Here is a 25,461-nt window from a genome sequence, read left to right as displayed (position 1 = left end):
AAACTTAAAGGGTTTCTAGGAAGGGAGTTGCTATCTCCAGGCACCCTTAGTGCTAGTCAGGGCTAACCTTCCTACTGTCCTTACATCGTACTAGTCCTTGGGGGCTGATTTCTCGTCCTGAAGGTGAGGACCCTGGAGTTTAAAAACAGCAACTCCACTTTCCAAGCCGCTGTGTGCTGTGGCTGCGGTAGAGCCCACCAGTACTCTGGGGCAGCTGGAGAAACCAGAACCAGGCACTCTGACGTGTCTTGCTCTGACAGGCTCTGAAGGTCCTAGTACTAATGAGAGGTGTCAGTAAGGAAGGCAGAAGGAACCTTGGGGTCAGGTACAGTGTCATTTGAGTCAGGGTCTCATCCTCCAGGAAGCAACTAGAGAGCGAGACCGAAAGGAAAATCTGGAGCACTGTGTTCTCAAGGCTAGGACATGACGCAGAATGTGGCCCTGAGGGTAGCCCGGCTGCAGGCTGTGGCCAGGGGTCAGGGCTGACAGCTTGAACCTTGTGGTCTCCCAACCCAGCTGTGCTGACAAGATCTCCACTTGGCCATGCAAATGGAGGCGTCTGAGGTTCCCACAGAAACAGACACCAGCCAGAGTAGAGAGGGTGGGTGAGGCAGAAACCCACACTGTCTCCAGGTAGAAGTCTCTCTTCCAGGGTGAGCAGGCAGTGATAGGCTGGTGAGGAAGACAGGGGCTCTTCAGGGATGGAGTCCCTAGGACCCACTGATCTTCCTCCAGAAGGACCTGCTGGCTGAGGCAGGGGGCCACCTTACTAGAAGCCAACCTCTCCCTCTGTCCTTTCCTTCTTTGTTATGGTCTCTGTTTTCTTCACCTGTGAGGGGAGGGTATAAATAACAGATCAGTGCTCACTTCCTTCACATCCCGGAAGGCAGAGATGGTGAACTGCAGGGTCTTAACAGGGATAATTCTCTGAATGAGACATGGGCTAACCAGACCCTATGGGATGAGCCAAGGAGCTGCCCACCTCTTGTCCAGATTTCGTTCTATGTGCACGTACACCTCCCATCCCAGTTAAGGTCAGGATTGTGTTAACTTCCCACATGATCTCTTCATTTCACAAGAGTGTGGCCTTCTCTCTGTACCGGGACAATTAATTCTAGGACATTCCTTATAAACAGACCAGACACCAGAGAAGCGGTAGTGTAAGGCTACAGACTGTGTTGCTTGGAGCGATAAGATACCAAAGCAGGCTAGGGAAGGACCAAAGATGAGTCTCCTTTGTTGAGATAATCAGAGACTTCCTTCAGCCAAGCTCAGCCCTAGATCCAGTCAGTCATGGGATGTGCCATAAAGTGAAGGCCACCCAGCAGAGGGGAAGGCAGCAAGCCCAGGGTAGTAAGAAAGAAAGGAAAGAGGAGTTTGTTGAGTGGAACAACTGTTAAAACAGAAATGAATCTGACTCCCTGGCACCTGCACAGCCCAACCTGAGCTCACAGCAACACCTGGGCCTCCAGGAGGTCCCAGGTCCCAAGTTCCACACATATCCCTGACTCCAAAGTGGTGTGTGTGTGTGTGTGTGTGTGTGTGTGTGTGTGTGTGTGTGTGTGTGTGTGTGTGTGTGTGGTCCCAGGTTCAGAGTCCCAGTTAGCACCCTGTCTGAGGATACCAGATGGGCGTAGATCTGGGGAAGCCACAGCAGATGCTAGGGAGATAGAGCCAACACTGACACCAGTCAGAGGGACTATAGCCAGAAGGCTAGACAGCAGTGGCAGATGACAAGTGGTGTCCAATGAGCTCCTGCTGGCTGGGGAGCCCCCCTAGAAATCTGTGCCCCACCATGCAGCAGGTGGGAGACCACAGCTTGGATATATCTGGATTCCACCCCCAGGCAGCTGGAAACCAGGAAGAGTTGTTTTCTGGAACCTGGGAGCCAGGCTGGTCCTGCGAGACCCACCCACAAGAGCAAGGCTTCCCACAGGCAGCTCAGAGGGCTCACATACCTCTCATCTCCTCCCTCCCAAACCCTGCTCTGAAACACACACACACACACACACACACACTTGGAACTTGTAATAATAGTACAGAATCTGACTGGCATACAAACTCAGCGCTCAAGATATGGGTCTGTAAGTAGAGTAGTTGTCTTGCAAGTGTAGGATCTTGAGTTTGATGCCAAGCACCCATGTAAATGCCAGGCATGGTGATGGAGTGTTCCTAATCCTAGCATGAGAAAAGTGAAAACGGGGGAGCCCTAAGGGCTCACTGACCAAGCAATCTAGCCTAACTGATGAGCTCCAGGCCGAGGAGAAACTGCATTATTTCAGAGTTGGATCTCATTCCTGAGGGCTGAACACCCATATATACCCACGCAGGCACACCTGCACAAACATAAAATGTATATACATTCTGTTCAGTTGCCCTGTACATATATAAGCAGACTTAGTTTTGTTTTTCAATAAAAGAAAAAAAGAAAGAAAACAAACAGACACAACACCGGCAGCTTTAATTTCAGACCCTGACTTTACTACCCATCACTTTTGACACTGAATACGCTGCTTGCCCCTCTGGGGCTTGTCCTCAGTTGCTTCTTCTGTAAAGTGGTTGTCCCATAGGCTTAGCAGGAGGCCTGGGATGTGGGGGAAGTCTGGGGATCATTAAGACAATGATCATTGCCCTTCCAGACCTAAGTTAGCTTCCTATCCCCATCCCTGAATCTCCTCCAACTTATGTCTGAATCCTGATCTTGACCTTGAGACCTTACCTGAGTCTTCAGGGTCTTCTTGCTGTCTCTTCTTGGAGGCTGGGCTGTTTGGGAAGTTGATGGTAGTTCAGCCCCCGAGTGGCTTTGGCGGGCAGTCTAAAGTTCCTCCAGGGAAGGAGTTGGGTTAGGAGAGGGAGCAGGAGAAGAGAGAAGGTGAAGAAATAGATATGACTTACTCGGAACCTGGAAACGTGGCTCCATCTTTTTGAGACTGTTGCCTGCAGGTTTCTTTACTGGCTACCTGAACCCTCTGTTCCCCTGGTGTCACATGAATCAGTGTGGTCCCTGAGGAGACACATCCGTGTGGCCATCTTAATGCTGCCAGGAGAGATGAGGACCATGCCCAACCACTCTCTGGGTAATTGCTAGCTAGGGTTTAGGGTACAGCCTAAGGGTAACTCTGCTCACCAACCTTGAGAGTAGCTCGCTGTGCATGCAGATGTAGAGTGGGATCCTGGGGGTTTGGGGATGGGGTAAGGGTTCAGCTGAGGATTCTGGGTTTATAGGAGATGAACAATTACCGGCGGGCCATGCAGAAGATGGCCGAGGACATCCTGGCACTGAGGAAGCAGGCCAACATTCTGGAGGAGGAGAACCGCATGCTAAGGAGCCACCTGACCCAGCAGAGCATAGAAGAAGAGCAAAACAGAGCTGAAGAGGAGAACCTGGGTGAGCCCCTGGATACCTGCTGGGGCCCAGGCTCTGGGCTAAGCACAGCAGAGGGCTCTCACTGCTCACAGCAGGGAGGTAGAGAGCCTTCTCCAGATACTGTGTGTCCCATCTCAGGAGTCTCCTCCCCTCTCCCTCTCCGTTCTCCTCCTCCCCACTGTAGACACACTTGTACAACCTGCCTAGCTATAATGACTTAGGCAAGAAAATCCTGGGCCAAGCCCCAGAGCTAGGGTGCCCTTGCCTTCACTGATTCTCCAGCCAGTGAATCTTCCCACCCCAGCAGTGTCCATGAAGCAGAGGCTTCTGCTGAATGAACTGGATATGAAGAGGCTGCGAGACAGGGTGCAGCACCTGCAGAATGAGCTGATTCGGGTAAGCTAGGGAATGCTGGACAGTGCCTTCCAGCAAAGTCCTGAGAAGTATCAGGAGCAGAGAGTACACAGTGGGGAGGGAAGCTGGCCAGTTCAGGGTTCGGCAGGATCCCACGGGTGCCCTTGTGGCTGGGGTAACTCCCATGTACCCATTCACCTCCATCCTGTAGAAGAATGATAGAGAGAAGGAGCTGCTGCTTCTCTACCAGGCTCAGCAGCCACAGGCTGCCCAGCTGAGGCGGTACCAGGACAAGCTGCAGAAGATGAAGGGCCTAGAGGACACTGTGCGGCACCAGGAGAAGGCAGGTGCTGGGGCCAGCCGTGGAGGAGGGGCAGCAGCATAGGAGTTGTGAAGCTCTCAAGCCAGCCCAGCCTTGGCCTCTGTCACAGGTGATCGAGAAGATGGAGCAGATTTTGGAGGAAAGGCTCCACGAGAGGAAGGAGCCAGCACCATCAAACAGGCCACAGGGGAAGCCTATCATGGATGCATTTGCTCCCCAAGGTAGATCAGAATAGATGACCTTCCAGTTCTGTCTCACCCTGGGGGCCCCCAGTTTTACAAGAACCTTCAGAGGAGGGTCAGTCCTCTGTTATGTCTGTGAGCTGGAAAGAGACACCCTGGGAAGTATTACTCTCTCCTCTCTCAGGTACTCAGAGCTTCCGTGGTGGACAGAGCCTTCCTCTGTCAGGAAGCCCCTTAGAACACAAGGACAGTGTAGAAAGAGGCCAGATCACTAAGGTTGAGGCCCATGAACCACAGGGGCAGACAGAGACTTCCCCGGATGGATGGCCTTCTAGGCAGCGGTCTCCAAGTCCTCAGCTTCCCCATCTCTTTTCTACTCTGCCTTCACAAAGCAAACAGACAAGACCGCTCTGATAGTATCAGTTTATTTTCCCCATTGGTGTAAACCACAGCCATCCACAACTGCCAATCAGAAACAGCCCTGATAAGCAGGAGAGAATAAGACAGCACCCCACCAAGTGGGTCATCTCTCTGGCCACGTGGGGAGACTTTCCAAGTATCTCTGTGTGCCTGGCCCTGGGCCCACTGTCCTCGGATGGTTAGGCATTGAGGGTCTTAAAGTCTTTAGGAACAATGAAAATCTCAGGATCCTTATTCACCTGGAGCCTGGGTGAGTCTACGGAGGACAACCAGGTCAAAGGACCAGAAAGTAACCAGAGAGACAAATGAAAGGAGAGTCGAGCAGGGAGACACAGAGGAAACAATGAGATAGAAATCTAAACAGCCTGGGATGGCAGCCTGAGGGATATGGCTGGACCTGACTCCACTGGCAAAAGGGAGCCATCGATACTGAGGCCAATGGGTACATAGAAGTGAGAAAGCCGGTCACAGGCACCTGTCCCCACGTTCACAGCCTTCCCTGTGTTCACAGCCTCTGGCATTCCCCTGGGCCCTGCAGGAGAGAACCTGGCTATGGATCTTTATTCCATGCTGCTGGCAGAAAACACGAGGCTGAGGACAGAGTTGGAAAAGAACCGTCAGCAGTCAGCCCCCATCATTCTGCAGCAGCAGGCCCTCCCGGTAAGAGCCGTCATACAGGGCCTGGCTTGATCCTGCCGGCACTGGTCGGCAGGTAGCCCACAATAGTCCCCAGCATGAGCCAAGTTGAAGATTCAGCCCAGAATCTGGGTTTTGCAGCACCAACCACCACTGGAAACATTCACACTAGGGCCTTGCTCTTTTGCTCCTAAGATAACTATCTCACTGTCGTCTACTGGGAGAGAGCAAGGCCCTAGCTCACCCTTGACCCCTGAACCCTGACTTCACCTGCCACATGGCTTGCTCCCATCTGGACACCCTCCCACCGTGGGGCCTCTCAGGACCTCCTGGGATTGGTGCAGCCTTGGAGAGCCCTTTTCCCCATCCCAGGTGGATCCCGGGGAGTTGGGAGCAGGTGGAGACTTGGCAGAGAGGCTACAAGACACAAATGGCCCAGGCCACTCCAAGTACACAGAGACCATGCCAGCACAGGTGGGTGTCCCGGGAGGTATACAAACCCAGAGTCAATATTTGAAGTTATGGTGGCATGAGGATGCAGGTGAGTGTGTCTCTCTTCATCCCAGGAAGTGAGTTCTGTTTGCAATGTCCCAATGCATGGGCAGTCAGATAAAGCATGAGAGATGGGCAACCTCCATTTTGGTGAGCCTTTACTCTACAAAAAGACTCCCAATTTAACCACATTCTTGGTGCTAAAGGGATCCCGTTGGTGCATTTTGCATAAGCAGTTGATATGTTAGAGCATTAGGAATGAGTTGGGGGTGTAGCTCAGTTGATAGAGTGCTTGCCTAGCATGCATGAGGCCCTGTGCTCTATCCCCAGCACCGCATAAAACTACACATGCACTGTAATCCCAGAACTCAGAAGAATATGGGCAAGAAGAACAGAGGTAAAGTCATTCTCACAACGTAGTGAGTTCAAGGCCAGCCTGGAATATATGTTATCTCACCTAAAAAAAGGTTTTAATATTAGACTCCCCAATACTGAGTGGGAAGCAACGTGGAGGATTAAGTGTACATGAAGCCCTGTGACAATCTTAAGGAAGAGGCCCTGGCCCAGGAGTGAGGCTCAGTATCTGTAGCTGAATTTGAAACCCATGCCTGGCTGGCTTTCCTTACAGGAACCCTGTGCTCCCACAGCCTCATGGCCTCAACTTCCAGGCAGAGCCTTACAGTAGTGTGTGCTCCCACAGGATTTCCTTGGTGGAACTTCAGACAAGTTTAGCCTCTTGGCCAAGCTAGAACAGGCTCAGAGTCGGATTTTGTCCCTGGAAAACCAGGTAAGTGAGGTGCTGGGGTTGATCAGGCTGGGCCTATCAGCCTATGGCCAGAGTCAGGGCTCAGTGTCTGACTACAGAATCAGGGTTCAGTGTGTGAGGGTCAGCCTTAGCCTGTGACCAGAGCCAAGGCCCAGTGTGGACTCCAGTCAGACTGGACTCCATACAAACTGCAGAGACTGTCTTAGGCTACATGTTTGGCTCCTCACCTCTGCTCCTGCCAGAGGTTGCCTTTTCCCAGAGGATAGTCCCAGATTCTGTGTGTCCTAGCTCGGGGGGAGGGGAGCCATACTAACTATTGGCTTTCCACCGGCCTCCCTCCGTGTCTGAAGCTGGAGGAGTCAGCTCGCCACTGGGCACGAGAGAAGCAAAATCTAGCCATTCGGCTTCAGGAGCAACAACACGGCTTTGGACAGTCACCAAACTCCATCATTGTAGACCAGCCTGTGAGTGGCCCTGTCAGAGATGTTCCAGGGAGCTGGGTGGTGGGCTGGAAGCCATCCCACTTCAAATCTCAGGGCCCTTAGAAAACCATGGGGGATAGATCTCAAGCTAAGTGTCAGAAGACCTGAGCTGAGGTCCTACTGTCAGCACACTGAAATTCAAGTGACCTCCATTCCTCCACTCATCTGAAGGGGCAGGAATGTCTGCCCAGGTGTCCCCTTTCCCATTGGCTGTTGTGAACGTCTAGGAGGAGATCACTGTGGGCGAGAAATGGCCTATACTAGCATTTCTAGAAGGTTCTAGTTCTACTCCAGTATCACACATGAACAGAATACCTTGTAACTCCTCCCTCTTCCCACCCATATCTCTCTCTCTCTCTCTCTCTCTCTCTCTCTCTCTCTCTCTCTCTCTCTCTCTCTCTCTCTCTCTCACCACTTTTCAAGACAGGGTTTCCTTGTGTAACAGCCCTGGATGCCCTAGAACTCACTTTGTAGACCAAGCTGGCTTCGAACTCAGAGATTTTCCTGCCTCTGCCTCCTAAGAGCTGAGATTAAAGGCACCTTCTTAGGTGACATCAATACTGGGAACAGACTCACACTGCCTTCTTCCCAGGAACAAATAGCTACCCACAGATACGTCCCGCTCCCCATGCAAGAGCCAGCCCTGGTACTTCGCATCCTACCTGCTTTTCCCTGACTTTCCTTCCCTCTGCTATCAGCACTTTGCTCGCAGCCAAGGCTCTACCACCCCTAGACAGAACCTGAAGGATGAGGGGTATCCAGGGAACATAGAACGACCTCTGCAAACTCATCTAACACCAGGGACCAGAGATATTAGGCATCACCTTCGGTGATAAAATAGGCTCCAGTGTTATTCAGAAGTCACAGCCTACTGGGTTTTGGAGTCTCAGAAGCCTGACTTGCCAGGTAAGATGCCCTGAGGTAATGTACCCTTGGATCAGGGATGTACTCATCTGTCCTGCTTGTCACAGAATGCTGGAGCAGCCAAGGATCCTCAGCTGCCCTCCAAACCAGAAGCCTCCCTGCCCAGCTCAGATGCAAAGCTCATCAGACCCTCAAACTCCCAGACTGAGGGCTCTCACCCCCAGAAGACCTGAGACTGGAGCAGACCCCCTCCTCCATGTGCTGGGGACTCACCCACCCCCAAAGATGTCTTTAGTAAATGCTGTAAGTCAGTAAGCATGTGTCCTTCTTCTGGAGTAAGCAATCGGCAGTGGGCCGACTACTCTTTTCACATCCAGCTTGGGTCCTGGGTTCTCTGAGGCTGCCTGGTACCTGCCGCCTGACCTGGAAACGAAAGCTGGGCCGATCCCTGTAGAGAGTTCTGAGGAGAGGGATCATGGGGACTAGAAATAAGGTGCCTGAAGCCAAGCTCTGTGCAAGACAAGAGACAGACCATGTTTTCCCCTCAGCCCCCAACACCTTTCATGTTTGAAATCCTTTTACTCTGGCTTAGGTCTTCAGAGTTACCCGAGAACAGAAAGGCTTGAAGCTTTTCTATGACGTCATTCAAATATCCCATCACGGCTGGCAGGACAGGTGATATGTGTATAAATGTAGCCAAGGCAGGAAGTCATGAGGGCTGGGGCCCCAGCTGGCCTGGGTTCTGGGGCATGAACATTCTGGATGACTAACTGGAAACCTCTCTGAACTCCAGATTCTTCATCTACCCCATGCATTGCTGTCTGTCTGAGCAAGGAGGGCCTTTCTAGCACTGATAGTCCTGAGTCATCTTTGAGAGGAAGCACAGCATAAAAGACAGGGGATGGGGGAGACATGGGTCATAGACTAGGGAGGAAAAAAAACCTCAAGAGTAAACCCAGAACCTGCAGCCTAGCCAACAAGGACCATGCTGTTCTGAGCTGGCTTAGTCTCCACACCTATTTATAGGACTTGGAGCTAGGTAGCCAAGAGCCAGCAAGGTTCTGGTACCTGCCCATGGCTAGGCTATAGAACCAGAACCAGAGGGGCATGATAGGCCTGACTGGGACAGATGTCATATAAACCAAATTCTTATCAAGACACTATCCTGCACCCTTAAAATACAGTCCCTGGAGCATGCCCACTGGGAGGGAGGCGGGGCAGCCTCTTGGCTTTCTGTCTTCAGGATCCATTTCCTCACATCGTCCTCTTTGCCGCATGATTCTTCACCACAGGCTTCCGAGGAGCCTTAGGAGGAAGTCCTTACAACTCCACACGGGGCTCCTACTACAGTCAGGCAAGCAGAACCCCATACCAGCCTCACCTCCCGTGCAGTTGCACCCATAAGGACAGAGATTACCCACATTTCTCAGGTCACCCCGTCCTCACAGCAGAGCTCCCTGGGTCTTAGAGTAGATTCTGCTAGTTCCTGAACTGCTGAGGACGGGGGTTCACCATTGGGCTGAATAACTGTTTCTCATCTCCCCACGTGCCCCTCATCCCACTGTTGACCAGGGACCAGGGTGCATCTCCCTGAGGATAATGAATGTCTTAGGAGTCTGACAGATAAAAACACTTCCCAGCATTTATGTGTTTATTAACCTCCTGAGTAAGTAGAAAGGGAGACAGGATGAAAGAGAGGAGGGCCCAGCTAACGTGGACAGGTAATCACAGAGTGCTGTTTCTGGAGATATAGAGACACCACCCTCAAATGCCCCAGTGAGACATCTCCCCGTGTGACTGCAGCCTGCAATTCATACAGTGTCGCCTTTTCTGGGCATAGTTGAGCCCAGGTCCTGCTTGAGAGGCTGGAAGTTGAAGAAGATAGGCTTCTCAGGCATCAGGATGAGGTTGAACTTGGTCCCCACATCACGGATACTTTGAACTTCAATTCTGAAGTTTTCCAGCACCTGAAGAAGAAGGAGGCAAGAAGGAGGATTTGTGTCTCCTGGGGTCACACACACATGACATCTGTAGGCACAGGGTCAATCTTTTGAGTATGATCTAAAGAACATACCACAAACTATCCAACCTCTCACTGTGTCTAAATGGGCCCTCCAGGCTCTGTTTCAGGGTTTAGCTTTGACCTTAACTACTCTGCAGCAACCTCTCTACCTCACCTCCTGAGTAGGGAGGGGCAGATAGATACTCAGGAGATGACAATGGGTAGTTAAGTGGGTTAGCCCAAAGGAAGACACAGCGAAGAATTGTGGGAGACTACTGAGCCCTGGCCCTGCACACTCCCTGGATTCTGACAGAGTGGGGTTAGTGACTTCATTGGTGTCAGTGAAATCCCGGGGACTGACGTGTCCCAGAGCCAGAGCCCTACTCACGTTGATGAGGAAGATGGTCATTTCCAGTTCTGCAATCCGCCGGCCCAGACACTGCCGAACACCCCAGCCAAAGCCCAAGTACCGGAAGTGCGTGGTGTTTTGGCTTTTTTCCAACCAACGAGTTGGGTCAAACTTGTTTGGATTGGGAAAGAAGCTGGATTCTCGACCCATGGCATAGCTAGCCACCTGCACCAAAGTCTAGGACAAAGGGGGACAAGTCTTAAGCAGTTCCAGTCCCCTACACAAGCCTGAGTACAGCCCTAGGCTCAGCTTCCTCAGGTCCCTGATTTCAAACCTGTCTGCCCAGCTGCCCAATACAGGACAGAGCCTGGCCTTCTGCCTGCTGTGTAGCTCGAATAAGGGCTCTGTGAGCCCTGATGAAGGCTGAAGGCACAACATTAGGAATAACACATGGTTTTCTCCACTCTTACCTCACCCTCAACCCAGAAAGACCAATCAAGTTAGCCTCCTACCCCTGGACTCCAGTATCTATTACCCATCATGCCCGCCACCACTACCTTTCACACAAACGGCCATATTCCACCAATGGCCCAGCATCAGGAAGAAAGGTTTAGATAGAAGCTCCCATCACCACCATCTGCCTGGAACTGAAGCCTCCTCCCCCTTCTCCTCCATCTGACTGGCAGAGCTCCTCAGTCCTACCTTGGCTGGAATCTTGTAATTACGAAGCACCAGGTCATTCACAATATACCTCTGCAAGGTCACAGAGATGGGGTGGAGTCTGCAGAAAGAGGACCCTCAGAAACAGATGGCCCCAGATCCTGGAGTCAGGCTCTATCCTCCACCCTGACTCCCACACCAGTCTGGAATTTCATCCCCCCACTATAGCAACTCAGAGGGAGCTAAGGCAGAGTTCTGGTTCCAGATCCATCTTCCCAGCCCTACTTGTCACTTCCAAACTTCTCACTCCATGATTCTAATCTCCATTAGCCCATTCTTGAAGTCCTTCTCCAGGGGTTGGGTATGGGGAGTCATGGGTGTACTGGACTTGCCTCAGTGTCTCCTTGATGCTGGCTTTGAGGAGTGGGACCAACTGGACCATCTTGGCCATGTCTCCCTGGGCCTGGCGCCGGGCAGCTAGAACTTCAGCCCGCAGCATCTCCTGTACCTTCAAGTTGTGTGCCATTTCATAAAGGTTCCATTGCAGAGTCATGGAGGTCTGGCAGGAACACGGATTGTGAAAGCCAAGAAGGCCTGTCACTTCAAGTCACCTCAGTATGACCCACGTTACTCTCAACCCCCATATTCCAAGACTATTTGCAAAACCTTCGAAAGGCCACTGCTCAGAAGGCTTTTCTTGGTGTGCAAGAAGGTAGCTTGTGGTGTGGTCAAGAAGCAAAGTGCTTGCCAAACAAACAAAGGCCCTCAGCTCAATTCCCAACACCATATATGCTGAGCGTGTTGGTGCATTTGGGAGGCAGGAGGATTCAGAAGTTCAAGATCATCCTTCAAGGCTAGCCTGGGGTACCTGATTATACTGCCTCAAAAAACAGCTACTCCTGGGAAGGGATATTCAGAGAAGCATTTATCTCTGCCTTTACCCTGCATCATGTCACCAGCCCTCATTCATCTCCCAACAAAGGAAGCATGCTCTCCAGATCTTCCAGAGGCTGCAGAGTCTTCCAGAAACCACACACACACACACACACACACATCTGTAAGGCTTGAACACCCAAGTCCATGTCACTGGGCATAGTGGCACACGCCTTTAATCCCAGCACTTAGGAGGCAGAGGCTGGTGGATCTCCAAGTTCAAGGCCAGCCTGGTCTACAAAGAGAGTTCCAGGATAGCCTACCTAGCTCACCTCTAGCAGCCTAAACTTCAGCGTTCTCCCCAGCAGCAGACCTGAAAGGAAGATTCAACCATCCTGAAAGCAGACCACGGATCTGTTCTCCATCTTTGCTACAGTTGGTGCAAGAGACGCGCTGGGATTAATGAAGTAGTGTCAACATGAGCCAAAGGTTGCAGCCATCCACCAGAGGCACCAGTGACCCTCCTCAAGCCCCACAGTGACTCAACCAAGGTAGCAGAGGAAGTCTACATAAGGCCCCAGCCTGGAACATCCTTTGTCCCAGGATGGGGAACAGGGATTGCAGACATGTTAATCAAGGATCATATTTCTGTCCAAAAAGCTTAAACACCTCTTTCTTCCCAGCAGAGACAAAAAAAAAGGGGAGTGGGGAGAAAGTGGGGGGAAAAGGCAAATTACTTCTTGGCTTAAAAGTCCTGGCTCCTCGGAGTCTCCGAAAGACATCCAGAGGCCCTTTGGACACCTGCCTACTGCCACCCTAGATGCCCACAGCACCTCTCCCACAACCTCTTCAACACATGCCCAGTGTCCTCGCTAGGCAGAGCTGCAGACCCTGGGGAACCTTCCCCCAAGGAAGTTCCTCCTCCTCCCATTCCTTTACCTACCCAGAAAGCAAATGTGGATCCTTGAAAACACAGATCACATGTGTGCTTGTCTCAGAGCCTCCAAGTATTTACAGAGTTGACTCCTAGAGATAGCTGTTAATCGACATAGCCCATTCTACTCTATTAGCTGTGTGCCTCGGCCAGGTTATTTAACCTCTCTGTTTCCTCTAAAAAGAAAAGATGATACCTCACAGTGTCACAGGGCCTTTGTGTCTGTTTTTGCTAAAAGCACAGACTCTCCTCAATTGCCCAATGGGCAACAAAACATAAGATAAGAGGTCAGCATCTTGTAAGAAAAGCCGGCCAGAGAACCCACCCAGTACCCGGCCTCACTGTCTACATCCACATCGTCGGCTTTTACAACCTTCATCTCTGATTCAGATTCTTGCTCAACTCTGTTCAAAGACATCATCTCATCACTTGAAGGACATCTGTAAGAGCTGCTGCACGAGGTTGATTAGTTTGCCTATGCTATCTCTTTTCTGAGGCTGAAGACACCAAGATAAGAGGAACTTAGATGGTGTTGAGATTTCAAGAGCAGAATCTTGCAAGCAGATCACCTCATGATGGGGTTGCCCCACCCCAATTACCACAACTGGAATCAAAACAAACCGCCTCCCTGAGAGGAATCTCATGACCAACACTGAACAAGCACACCCAGAAGCAGTACTCTGCTTTAGAGACTACTAATGGACAGCTCTGTGAGCCTCTGCCATCTAGCACTGTGGCATGTGATAGACTCGGCAATACCTGCCTCCAGCCACATGTCTTCATCCTAACTCTTCTTTTTGGTTTGGTTTGGTTTAGTTTGGTTTTGGTTTTTAAGATGGGGTTTCTCTGTGCAGCCCTGGCTGTCCTGGAACTTGCTCTGTAAACCAGGCTGATCTCAAATTCACAAAGATCTGCCTAACTCTGCCTCCTGAGTGCTTGGATTAAAAGCATGTGTCCCATGGTCTGGCTATCCCAACTCTTAATATCTCATAATGTGTCTGCATTTGGATTTGACGTTTAGGGAGACTCTGGGGGATAAGGGGGCATTGGTGAGCTCTAGCCCAGTAACCATGCCTGAAGAAGAGAAAGGACAAAGTATAACCCACAGAGGGAAGCCCCCATGTAGACGTAAGATGACCACCTTCCAAGCTCAGAGTGAATCACTCCTGCGCATACCTCAATAATGGGTCTAGCTTCAAACTGTGAAAAAAATAAATGTTGGATCTACTAATCTGATATTGTAGCTTATACTCTCAAGACTACCAGACTCCTGCCTCTGGCCTGAAGACACTATCATTCCAGCACTTGGGAGCGCAAGGCAGGAAGGTTGGTGTGAGTTCAAGACCATCCTGAGCTATAGAGTGAATTCCAGGTCTACTTACACTACAAAGTGAGACCTGGTCCAAACAAACAAAAAATATACAAAGGGTCTGAAAATGTAGCTTAGTTGGTAAAATGTTTACCTAGCATGCATGAAGCCTTGGGTTTCACAGTCCTGGCACTGTGTAAAATCAAGCATGATGGGGGCAGGAGAGATGGTTCAGCAGGTAAGAGGACCTTGTATTCAATCCTTAGCACCAATACAGTGGCTCACAACTGTAAAGCCAGTTCCAAGGGACCTGACACCATATTCTGTTCTCCCGAGGTACCAGGCACTCACATGGTGCTCAAAAATATATGCAGGCAAAACTCTCATACACATGAGAAACAAATGAAAGCATACTTTAAAGAATAAAGCATGGTGGTAACACCTCTGCAAGTCCTAAATTCAGAGAGTGGAGGCAGAAGAATCAGGAGTTCAAGGCATCCCTGACTACATAGTGAGTTCAAAGCCACCCTGGGCTACCTAAGCTCCCCATCTCAAAAACAACCAAATTCTATGCAGGAACTGAACTGAAGTTATTCCCTTCTTTCTCACAGATAAATCAGTCTCAGATCCTGCCCTATGGGTGGTAAATGGTGTTAGGGTCATGGCAAGAGTTTGGCCTCACTCTTCTAGGAGATCACTGTTTAAGGCCCAGCACTAAGGGAGGGAAGTTTATCATAGTCGTGCCCAGCTTCTCACCTGGAACAGCTTCAGACAACACAGCTGGTGGGGAAGGGAGTACGTGGGCATCAAGGAGGCTCACACCAGGCCCACAGAACTCACCGTGTCCACCCCTCCTGCCAGCATCTCTGTGATGTTGGCCTGGATGTTCTTGAAGGGCAGCTTGTTGCCTCCCAGGAGGCTATAAAGGACACCAGGGTACTTGCTGAAGTCTCGCTTCTGCCTTAAGTCCCAGTAGAAGTTCTGGGTGTATTCATCAGCTGTGGAGCAGGAAGAAGAGCAAGGTGAGGCTCCCTGCTAGGCAGCCATTTTGTTAAGCCTCTTTTTGGTATGTCTAAATACCATGTGTGTACAATGTCCATGAAGGCCAGAGGAGGGTATTGATTTACCTGGGACTGGAGTTACAGACAGTTGTGAGCTACCCTGTAGATTAGGAATTGAACCAGGGTCCTCTGGAAGAGCAGCCAGTGCTCTTTTTTTTCTTTTTCTTTTCTTTTCTTTTTTTTTTTTTTTTGTTCTTTTTTTTTTTTTTTTTCCGGAGCTGGGGACCAAACCCAGGGCCTTGTGCTTCCTAGGCAAGCGCTCCACCACTGAGCTAAATCCCCAACCCTGCAGCCAGTGCTCTTAATAACTGACACAGTTCTCCAGCCCTTGTCATTTATTTCTTGATCATCCCCACTGTGTGGGGGAGATGGAGAGTTGCAAGAAACACACGACCTCAGCTGCTGTTCTTCAGGTTCTTGTTTCTTTCATCTTGTTTCAGTTCATCTTGTTTCTTTGAGCTAGGATCTCTCATTGGCCTGGAGCTCACCAAGTAGTTCAGGGTAGCTGGCCAATAAACCACACGTCTCAGCCTTCCCAGCCATGGGATTACAAGCAAGCGCCACTATGAGTTAATCTGAGTGCTGGGAACTGAACTCAGCTATCCACACTTGCAAAGCAAGTGCTTTACCAACTAGTAGAGATGGTTGCCCAAGGTCACATAGGTACAAATGGCTGAGGTGACATTAGATTCCACCACACCCAAGTCAGCTTTCTCCATCAACCTTCCCTCTAGACAACCCCTGACCCTCCCCTCAGACCTCCTGTCATACAGACAACTATGACTCAGATACTAGCCCTCAACTCAATACGTATTGAGCATCTTTTTAAAAAGGATTCATTTTTTTAGTGTATATATGTTGTGTGTGTGTGTGTGTGTGTGTGTGTGTGTGTGTGTGTGTTTCCGTGCATGCACCAATGTGTGTAAGTGTAGGTGCCTGTGGAGACCAAAAGAGTACATCAAACCCCCTGGAGCTGGAGTTACAGGCTGTGGTCATTCTCCTGATGTGAGGCCTAGAATTCAAAGCTGGGTCCTCTGTGAGAGCAGTAAGTGTCCTTAACTGCTGAGTCATCTCTCCGGCCCCTAGTCATTAGTACCATGAACATCCTCACTCCCTTTCTCCAGGAGAAAAAAAAGCAATCAACTCCAATAATCAGCCTCCAGCCCTGACACACATCCTTGCTCACCAGAGATTTTCCTCCATGGTAAACTAGTGGCCATTGGCTAATTGCAGAACAAAGAGGCGGCTGTTAGCCAGGTGGTAGCCCACCTCCTGAGTACAGCCAAAGGAATCCTCACCTTTACTGAAAATCACATCCCAGGCAGCTGCATGGTCCTTCCAGGTCTTAGTTCTAAAGAGTCGAAATAAGTCTGGAGGCATGTTGAGCATGGGAACACTGGTGTGGAACATCTGGTAGACGGCGTCGATGAACCGCTGGGACTCAGGGTCCACGATCTCCTCCAACATCCCCAGGCGCTCCCCAAATACAACACTGGTGATGGCTGCAGTGAGAGACTGAGGCTGAGGGCCCTCTTCCAGCCTAGCTCTCCGAGAGCCTCCCACCCATGTCTACCACACACAGGAGCTCTTGCCAGCAAAGAAACTGAGACCAGAGCCCCAAGAGATGGAAAGACTGCCCTTCTGGCTTCAATTCAGGCCTCTTAAAGGGATGTAGGGGTGGTCCTGAACAGGATCCTTTGATGGGAATCATGGACTCCACCTGAGCCAGAAGGAATTGTCCAGGAATTGTCCCTTTGTTATCGACAGCACTCACTACATCACACAGGGCCTGGGAGATTGTAGCAGTCTCCAAGTCACCTAAGACTCAATCTGGCTGGAACTAAAAGATTACAACCTTCAAGCCTTCTCACCACAGGAAAAAAAAGTTAACACCAATTTCATACCAAGCCCAGGATACTCCAGCTCTTCTGCAGGAATCACATGATTTCTACTAAGCCATAAGCATAACCTACCGTTCCCGGGTCTCTGTCACCTAACTGCCTTACCCAGTCTGGATAATTTCTAGGTGTCCTTCAACAATCAGATCAATCCAGCAGGCCCCCCCCTATTTCTTTTTTTTTTTTTTTGGTTCTTTTTTTCCGGAGCTGGGGACCAAACCTTGGGCCTTGCGCTTCCTAGGTAAGCGCTCTACCACTGAGCTAAGTCCCCAGCCCCTCCCCCCCTATTTCTTGCTCAACTTCAGAGATTTGTTTCTACAAGAGAGAGACTTGCAGCATGAAGGACCAGGCCAAGTTCTGGCTTTTGAGGAACGGCAGCATGGGGAACCTATGTTTTGGGGACTCCCGTAACATGAACACGATTAGAGCTACTTGACTACCCCCTGAGAGGCTCCCCCCACCCCCCACCCCCCATTCCTGTCAGCCACGTGCAAGATCCTTACACTCAAAGGCAAAGCGGAATAGGTCATCGCTGATGTCCCCTGAGAACTTTCCAGAGTTTTGCTGCTTGATGCGTCTGTGTAAGACTTTGATGAAGTCCTGAGCTACACCTTCCAGCAGGGGCACGAAGTTCTTGATGGAGTCAGGGGCCATCACCTCTTGGTTTAGGACAATTCTGTCTTTCCTCCAGGCATCTGAACTCCTAGAGAAACACAGGGCCCACCTCATGGTCACGGATGCCAGTCCTGGCTCAGATGGATTAGGCTCTCAAGCTCCAGAGCCTGAAGCCTCATTGTCTCTCCTCCCCCGAACCTTTGCTCTCCTCTCCTACCCAGTCCCTGCCCTGCCTGGCCTCGGACTCAGAGATCCGCCTGCCCCTGCCTCCCGAGTGCTGGGATTAGAAGGGTGTACCCCCACTGCAACCTGGCCGAGATGCTCTTTTTGTAATTTGGGGAGTTCGTTTAAAGATGTTGTGAGCTGTCAAGGTGGCTCATTGTTCTCATAAAGGAGTCAAATTCAGTTCCCAGCAACCCTATAGGGCGCCTCACAAGCACTTGTGACAACTGCAGAGGAACTGGCCCCTCTTCTAGCCTCCAGAGGCACCTGTATACACATGGCATATACTTATGCAGACACATACACATAAATAAAATGATATGAATAAAAACTTTTTAAAGAAAAGTTGAGAGTATGAAGGCAAAGAAGTTTGTAAACTCATGGTTTCAACCTACCCTGCTCTCCCCCCATACAATCCTCACCACATAGAAGTCCCCCAAGCCTGAGTCCCTTCCCCCTTTTTTGTGTACAGTTTTACTGAATCTCTCCTAAAAGACACTAAAAAGAGCGTGCAATTCTTTCCAGACATTTTAGCTCCCTGTCAGACTTTGAAGTACTTGCCTCCTCCACTCAGTTTACCATTTCAGACTTGTGACGGGCATACGCAACCTCCTCTCGCCCACCATCCTCCTTCGTCTCAACCATCTAGAAGGCTTCCTGAGTTCTTTTACTATAGCCAGGAAAAACGTTCTAGCCTATGACCCTGTTCCCTGAGAGGAAATACCTCGTGGCATGTCACTAAAGTTAGAAACACTTCGTGAATTGGGAGATAACATTCAAGCACTGTTCACACAGAGGCCTCGTTTCTGTCCCTTCCACAGTGGACAAAAGCTCCAGTTGCTCCAGGGTCTTGCCAACCCTTGATTTAGTCACATTTAAATGTTTCAGTGTGGTGGTATATGTCTTTAACCTTTAAAGGAGGCCAAGGCAGGCTGATGTCTGTTTGAGGCTAGCCTGGTCTACATAGCAACTTCTAGAAAATTCTAGACTATGTAGAAAGGCCCCGTCTTGGGCTGGTGAGGTAGCTCAGTGGTTAAGAGCACTGACTGCTCTTCCAGAGGTCCTGAGTTCAATTCCCAGCAACCACATGGTGGTTCACAACCATCTGTAAAGGGATCTGAGGCCCTCTTCTGGTGTGTCGGAAGAAAGTGACAGTGTACTCATAAATAAATAAATCTTAAAAAAAAAAAGACCCTGTCTCAAACATATGTGTGTGTGTGTCTGTATGTGTAAAACATTCTATATTATATATTTATATAAAAAAATTTTATATAATATATATTTATATATAAATTAATCAGTGAGCAATTTGGTAGAAAACAGCATCTACATCTCAATGGCAGACTTTGCTGTTTCTCACAGCTCCTTCAGGCTGTCAGGCCCTTATTTACTACTGTACTGCCAACACCTGGCACTAGGCCTGGTACCTACCTAGCAGGTGCTTGATAAAGTGGCACTTCATGGTTAAAGCAATTAGTGAGAACTTTGCAAAGTCTTCACTATTCATGAGGAACTTCAGCCTGGCATTCCCCTGGAAGTGGGCAGGATAGTTCCCTATCATCGACATTGTCACCATCATTTGCCTTATGGGACAGGAAGATGAGCAGAGCCACTCCCCGCTCCCCACCTCTATACCCCGCCCCTCTCCCTACCACTTCCCTCCAGCACCCTCCACACATGTGGCTCACTCAGAACTCACTTAAACAGTACCCCAATGGGCCTCTGGTAATACTGGTGATAGGCCACCCAGGGGGGCACAAGGTAGCGCTCCGGGTTAGGACCCTCGCAGGAGAAGAGTGTCGCTGCGTCCTTAGGGTCCAGGATGTAAACTGACTCCATGTTGCCCAGCTTCTCCCTGGAAAGACAAGAGCGGTTGATGTCGAACCTGAGGCAGTCACGAACATCCTGGGCAGCCAGACCTCCACACAACCGATACACAGTTTCCGGCTGGGACCTTCACTTTGCCGAGTCTCAGTTTCACCTATGAGATGGGAAATGGTTATGCCATGTGTTTCCTGGAGCTGCTGAAGAGCCAAACCCGACCCATGCACCTGTGACCTTTGCGACTTGTTCTGAGGGACGACAGGGCACTATCCTGAACCAGGAGACACACCCCAGGACCAGCACCACCCCCACCCCAAGCCTTCCATTCATAATCATGTCGAATTTCGTGCTGAATTTTCTTGTTCTGCTAGGCTTGGAGCCGTGGCGCACTCCCTTGTCGTCCTGCAGTGAATGCCCAGTATCTCCCGTATTCCAAGCCAGCCCGGCGCTTGTTGAATTGTAATTCTGAGTCGTCACATGCCCCAAAAGTCAGATGGCACCTTTCACCTCTATTAAAGTAAAACTTCAAGGCTGGGGAGATGGCTCAGTGATTAAGAGCACGCGTACTGTCCGTCCGTGCTCAGTTCCTAGCCATGAAGGGCCTAAAGCTGAGGCTGGTACAGAAGCGGGGTGGGGGGCTTGCTAGTAGTCAAGTGACCAATGCCTCATTTTCTCCCTGTGAAGATGGAGACAGCAAGCTTGACTCTTGGAGTGGCTGAAGGGTAGTAGGTGAACAGGGCATTGCTTGCTCACACCCCTTCATACCAATAGAAGGCTAAAGTCTTGCAGCCAGAAATGAAGGACTATCCCCTCAGCCCCAGCCCCAGCCCTTGCCCCAACCCCTGCCCCAGCCCCAGCTCTGCCCCAGCTCCTGCCCCAGCCCCAGCCCCAGCCCCAGCCCCTGCCCCAGCCCCAGCTCCTGCCCCAGCCCCTGCCCCAGCCCCAGCCCCAGCCCCAGCCCCTGCCCCAGCCCCAGCCCCAGCCCCAGCTCCTGCCCCAGCCCCTGCCCCAGCCCCAGCCCCAGCCCCAGCCCCAGCCCCAGCCTCAACCTTGAAGAAACAAAAGTAGAAGGTCGACAGGAATTGGGAGCCCCGTGCCTTCCCTGCGCCTGCCTCCACCTGCTGCCAGGCTTACCTGTAAATGGGGCCATACTTCTGGAAATTCTGCATGTGATGATAATGGATTCTGTGTGTGCCGTTCTCCCTCAGGAAGTGGTACAGGTTTATCCAACCATTGTCACCAGGGGAAGGGATCTCATTGAAGGATCGAGGACTGTTGGTAGAGGAGATACCAGCTCCATTTCCAGTGGCCAGCCCTGGACCCTGCCACACAGGGCTCAGGAAAGGTTGGCAGCTTTTGACCAGCACTGAGCGCAGGCAAAGACCTTTTGCCAGCATACTGTCCCCACGACTGCCACTTTCCTGCTGCACAAGTGTCTCTGCCCCAAACCTCCAGAGCCACACTTATAACCACTAACTAGCTCAAGGCTAAGAGAGGAGCTGATGGAGTGTTGACCTCCCCCCTCCTCCACCAGAGGGCTGGGCCCACACAGCCCCGCCCAAACGCAGAGAAAGAACTTTCTAGCTTTCTGTCTGAAAGGTCTGTGGTAAAGTTAGGCAAACACCGGCAGGCAACTCCAGGTCTCTGACCTCAATGTCTGCCTTATGGGTCCCTAAGACCACTGCCCTTCAGACAGGTTAAAAGGCAAGTTTTCCTTCTCTACGTTCATGGGAAGAAAATGAGGCTTAGATGTCCTGGCTAATGGCTAGGACCCCCTCCCTGCTTGGGTTCCAACCGGGTCCCCAGCCCTTTATAACTCTGCAGTGGTTGGGTTTGTTTTCATACCCTGCAGGTTTTGCATGAGCAAGGCCTTCTGCTGGCCCCTAGGTGCTGACAAATATCCTCTAAGATGAGAGATAGCCTGAGATCACAGGTCATGAGAAGCTGACTACCTGACCAGTTATAGGACAGCAGACATCTTTCTCATGTTCCTGGGACTTACAAATGGTTGATTATTAACTGATCTCATTCCTTAATTCTTGAAATTCTACTTTTTTCTCCTTGACAAACAAAACATACTCGATGTTCTTTGAAAATGTTCTGAGTAGCAAGTATTGTTTTATCTACCTATCTTTATCTATCTGTCTATTTAATTGCTTTAATGTTTTGCCTACATGTATGCATGAGGGTGTCAAATCTTGGACTTACAGACAGTTGTGAGTTGCCATGTGGGTATTGGGATTTGAACCTGGGTCCTCTGGAAGACCAGTCAGTGCTCTTAACCACTGAACCATCTCTCCAGCCCCAAGTACTACTACTATTATTTTTATTATGCTTTTAAGATCCCCTTGCCTTGGTGTCCTGAGCCCTGGGATTATATGCATTCACCACTGTGCCAGAATATGTTTTTTCTTCTTTTGCTTTCAAAACAGGATTTTACTATGTGGCTTAGCCTAGGCAACCCTCCTTTCTCTTCCTCTCAAACACTGAGATTACAGGTATATATGTTCTACTACATCCAGCTTGGCATGTTCTTTTTCAGTTACTTCTTACATATGTCAAAACTCACTGAGCTACATATACATATAGGATTTAATAGGGTCTCATGGTGTAGCCCTGGTTTGTCAGGAGCCATAACAGGACAAGCTAATAACTAGCAGGTGATCATCCTGAGATGGCCAGCCTCGGATTATTATATAATCTGCGACTGGTCCGCCCTTATTAAGCAAGGCTGTAAGGGATTCATTTTGGGAAAGATTCCTGCTATTAAAATGCTTTTCCTGTTGCTATTATTACACATATATAACAATCATTGAGTAATAGCACACCCCTTTGGAGCAGATATCTGTAGACCTATGAAGTTGTACTGTCTCATAGTGATGCTATACAGACAAATAGATGACTTCTTTAGTCTTAATGATGATCCTATAAGAATTCCTAAAATTATAACGTGATTATTAAGTTCTTTTATAGTGGGACTGCTATTAAGTCTCTTTCTGATAGTTAAAACTGCAGTGAGGGGGTTGGGGATTTAGCTCAGTGGTAGAGCGCTTGCCTAGGAAGCGCAAGGCCCTGGGTTCAGTCCCCAGCTCCGAATAAAAGAAAAAAAAACTGCAGTGAGAACTCTGCCAGTCTCCCAAGTATCACCAGTTAACTGCTCTTATATAGTGACCAGACTTTCTCTGGAGCACATTCCAAGAGGTTGTAAAACAATTAACTGAAAGGTCATAAAAAGAGAACAAAGGATTTGTTACAGGTGCAAGGACAGAGGATAAGATGTTGACTGGGTTTATCTATACAAAACTTCTCTAACAACTATGGTTTTAGACCTTTAGTGAACCTGTAGAGCTGACACTGGTAATGAAAGGTTAGCCAGATAATTACTCCTGATGGATATTCACGGAAACATTCTCAGTTGTAAACTTCTATTTCAATTTATGATTTTTCATATGAACTTGTGGTGAACTTTGTAACATGTGATTATGTATTCTGAAAGATGTTTAAGTGTGGAGGACAAAGAGAATACACACAGAAGGACAGAGAGAGAAGGACTGAGCTAGAGAGGGACTGAACGAAAGAGTCAGGTTTGAGCTAAGGAGAACTGAGCTAAGTAGAACTGAGCTAAAAGATCTGGGCTGAGAAGAAATGCAGAGAGGAGTAACTTAGAGACTATAGGTAACATAAGAGAGCAATGTGCAGAATGCAGAGGAAAAGAGGAAAAAATAAGAAGATGGAGAGAGCAGAAGGAGCAGGCAGGTTTTTCCTTACTATGGGACAGAACAGGTCATTTCTTAATAGCAAGGCAGGCTTAGTCTTATTAAAAGGAACAGGCCTTTTCTCTTACAAACTTAATTCACTTAGCATTAAAAGGATAGAAGTTATTTCTTTCTCTATGTAATAAAGATTGGAGCTCATCTTTCATCCAGAATGAGTGAGTTCTTTCTGCACTGATGCTTGGTCTTTTGCTCCATATGCATATGTAAGTATGGATGTGTGTGTAAGTATGTGATCATGAGAATGTATGCATGTGTGTGTGTAAGAATGTAATTGTGAGAATGCATGTAAGGTTGACCCAACTGATTTTTAGTGGAAATGTATAAATGTGCATTTATGAATCCATGTGTGAAATTATATATGTTTATGCATATTTGGCTGTGTAAAGCTTTTCCTTCTGTAAGCGCTATTCACTTCTCTTGGTTCAATAGAAGTTTATTGCTCCAAACTTCCCCCTGGCCTGACAAGCAAGAGGCATAGGGACAGAAGGGAAAAGGCTCCAGCAAGTAATCCTCTACATTATCTCCTGCTGTTTTAGAATGAGGTGCTAAATGCCAGAGACTGCAGTTTCTGGACTCAGAGGAACACAGAAGGCAGGACAGTTACAGTAGCAGAGCATAGTGACTTAGACATAGATAAGTAAATCAGCTACAGTAACATAGTAACTTAGACTTAGATAAGTAAACATTATTATACAGCAACCCTAAATATCTTATAAGACAAAGTCTTACCCTCCGCCGCCGACGCTCTTCCCCCTCCGCTGCCTCAAGAAGAACCAACAAGAGAAAGCAGACCTCCATCGGGGCTGGCCCCCACAGCACTGGTTAGCCTGGAACTTTCTATGTAGACCAGGCTGGCCTTGAACTCACAGAGATGCACCTTCCTCTACCTCCTGAGTGCTGGAAGTGAAGGTGTGCACCACCATGACTAGCTTTTGTTGGTTGGTTGGTTTTTTTGTGTTATCAAATGTTATTCCATGAGAAGGCTAATAAAAATTTGTAGTTTTTCTAACACATTATTTTTTCTTATGAAAAATGGGTTATCTTTAAAAAGAAAACCCCAGTTCATTGAATTAAACCTAAGCTAAGTTTTAATGCAGCCTTTGCCCTCCTTAGGTACTTCGAGAAGGAAAGTGGATTGTCACTGTGGGAGGAAGGCAGTCACCTTGACCCTGCCCCCAGCCCCAGTGCAGGAGGCATCAGGCATGGAGGTTCACAGATATCCTCAGCCATGAATTTGAAGTCAGCCTGGGCTGTATGAGAGTCTATCTCAAAAGATGGGAGGAATGGGAAAAGAGGGAGGGGGAGAAGAGAGGGAATGTGAATCAGAATGTGGGAGGAAGCTGGACTCCTATGGCCCTATGTTGTCACTAGCATATGCCAGGGAAGGGACAGAAATTTATTACATGGGGTCCTAGCAAGGATAACAGCCCATCATGCCTGAATGGCATTCTTGTTGATTTAGGTTGGCAGCCATTTGACTCAACTTCCTGGGCCAATTAATAGTCTTGGCTTTCATCAAAATAGCTGGGTATCCTGGACTGGGTTGTCTAGGTGTAAATTCCCATGCCTCTTCTCAAGTAGAAGTCACTGCCCTTCTTGTGAGCCAAATAAGAGAAGTCTGGGCTGGCAGAAAAACAGTAGAAGGAAACCAGAAGAAGCCAGATGGGAGGGAGGGGGGAGCAGGTGAGGGAGCTGGAGCTGAGTGAGGGGACAGAGAGCCAAGGCCCATGGAGGCAGGAAGAGACCACCTTCTTTCATATAAAGTTCCTTCCACTGATTCCACAGCAATGGTAAGTTGGGCTCAGGACAAGAGGGAAAGAGAATTCTTTCCTTGGCCACACAAAGGTAGTGACTCACTGGGGAATAATTTGCATCTGGGGCTCTGTCTTAACCTCTCTGGGTCTGGGACTCTAATAAAGAAAGAATAAATCACAATAAGTAGGACATAGGCCTGGACAAGGTTCATAGCGACCTGAACCTTGTCCTGTAGACTTCTTGTACCCTGGCTTCTTGTACCCTGGTCTCCAGACCCTTGGCCTGGATTCCTTTCAAA

The 25,461-nt window shown here is 49.4% G+C and overlaps 2 protein-coding genes across 19 annotated transcripts in view; one reads left to right on the top strand and one right to left on the bottom strand.

Annotated features, from left to right (window-relative positions):
• Positions 1–8,200, top strand: part of Ccdc33 (coiled-coil domain containing 33) — a 98,878-nt gene extending 90,678 nt beyond the window's left edge. For 4 of the 18 annotated variants that reach the window (XM_087562006.1, XM_087562005.1, NM_001413792.1 and 1 more), the window contains 8 exon segments: positions 3,226–3,388; positions 3,672–3,763; positions 3,933–4,064; positions 4,153–4,264; positions 5,157–5,305; positions 6,474–6,560; positions 6,890–7,003; positions 7,993–8,200. In XM_087562006.1, coding sequence (XP_087418132.1) covers positions 3,226–3,388; positions 3,672–3,763; positions 3,933–4,064; positions 4,153–4,264; positions 5,157–5,305; positions 6,474–6,560; positions 6,890–7,003; positions 7,993–8,118 — 975 coding nt within the window. In that variant the 3' untranslated portion in view covers positions 8,119–8,200. 18 annotated transcript variants of the gene reach the window in all.
• A 1,322-nt stretch (positions 8,201–9,522) lies between these two features.
• Positions 9,523–21,054, bottom strand: Cyp11a1 (cytochrome P450, family 11, subfamily a, polypeptide 1). Its single transcript, NM_017286.3, has 9 exons — positions 20,767–21,054; positions 19,508–19,663; positions 17,475–17,674; positions 16,372–16,575; positions 14,853–15,010; positions 11,289–11,455; positions 10,939–11,017; positions 10,276–10,473; positions 9,523–9,852 (listed from the first exon to the last, which is right to left on the bottom strand). The coding sequence occupies exons 1-9, from the start codon at positions 21,027–21,029 to the stop codon at positions 9,697–9,699; spliced, it is 1,581 nt and encodes a 526-aa protein (NP_058982.1). The 5' UTR covers positions 21,030–21,054; the 3' UTR covers positions 9,523–9,696.
• Positions 21,055–25,461: the final 4,407 nt, after the last annotated feature.

This window comes from Rattus norvegicus, chromosome 8, assembly GCF_021556685.1.
Source record: "Rattus norvegicus strain SHRSP/BbbUtx chromosome 8, alternate assembly SHRSP_T2T, whole genome shotgun sequence".
NCBI classification, from domain to species: Eukaryota; Metazoa; Chordata; class Mammalia; order Rodentia; family Muridae; genus Rattus; species Rattus norvegicus.
Note: the sequence above shows the minus strand (reverse complement) of the source record. Positions and strands in the feature narration are given on the sequence as shown.

Bases quoted from the DNA above. Each gene is read 5' to 3' on its own strand.
- Cyp11a1 (NM_017286.3), bottom strand. From the start codon at position 21,029: ATGCTGGCAAAAGGTCTTTGCCTGCGCTCAGTGCTGGTCAAAAGCTGC. The intron at 19,664-20,766 runs GTAAGCCTGGCA...TTGTCTTTCCAG, and splicing joins AAGTATGGCCCCATTTACAG to GGAGAAGCTGGGCAACATGG. The intron at 10,474-10,938 runs GTAGGACTGAGG...CCTTTGTCCTAG, and splicing joins ATTACAAGATTCCAGCCAAG to ACTTTGGTGCAGGTGGCTAG.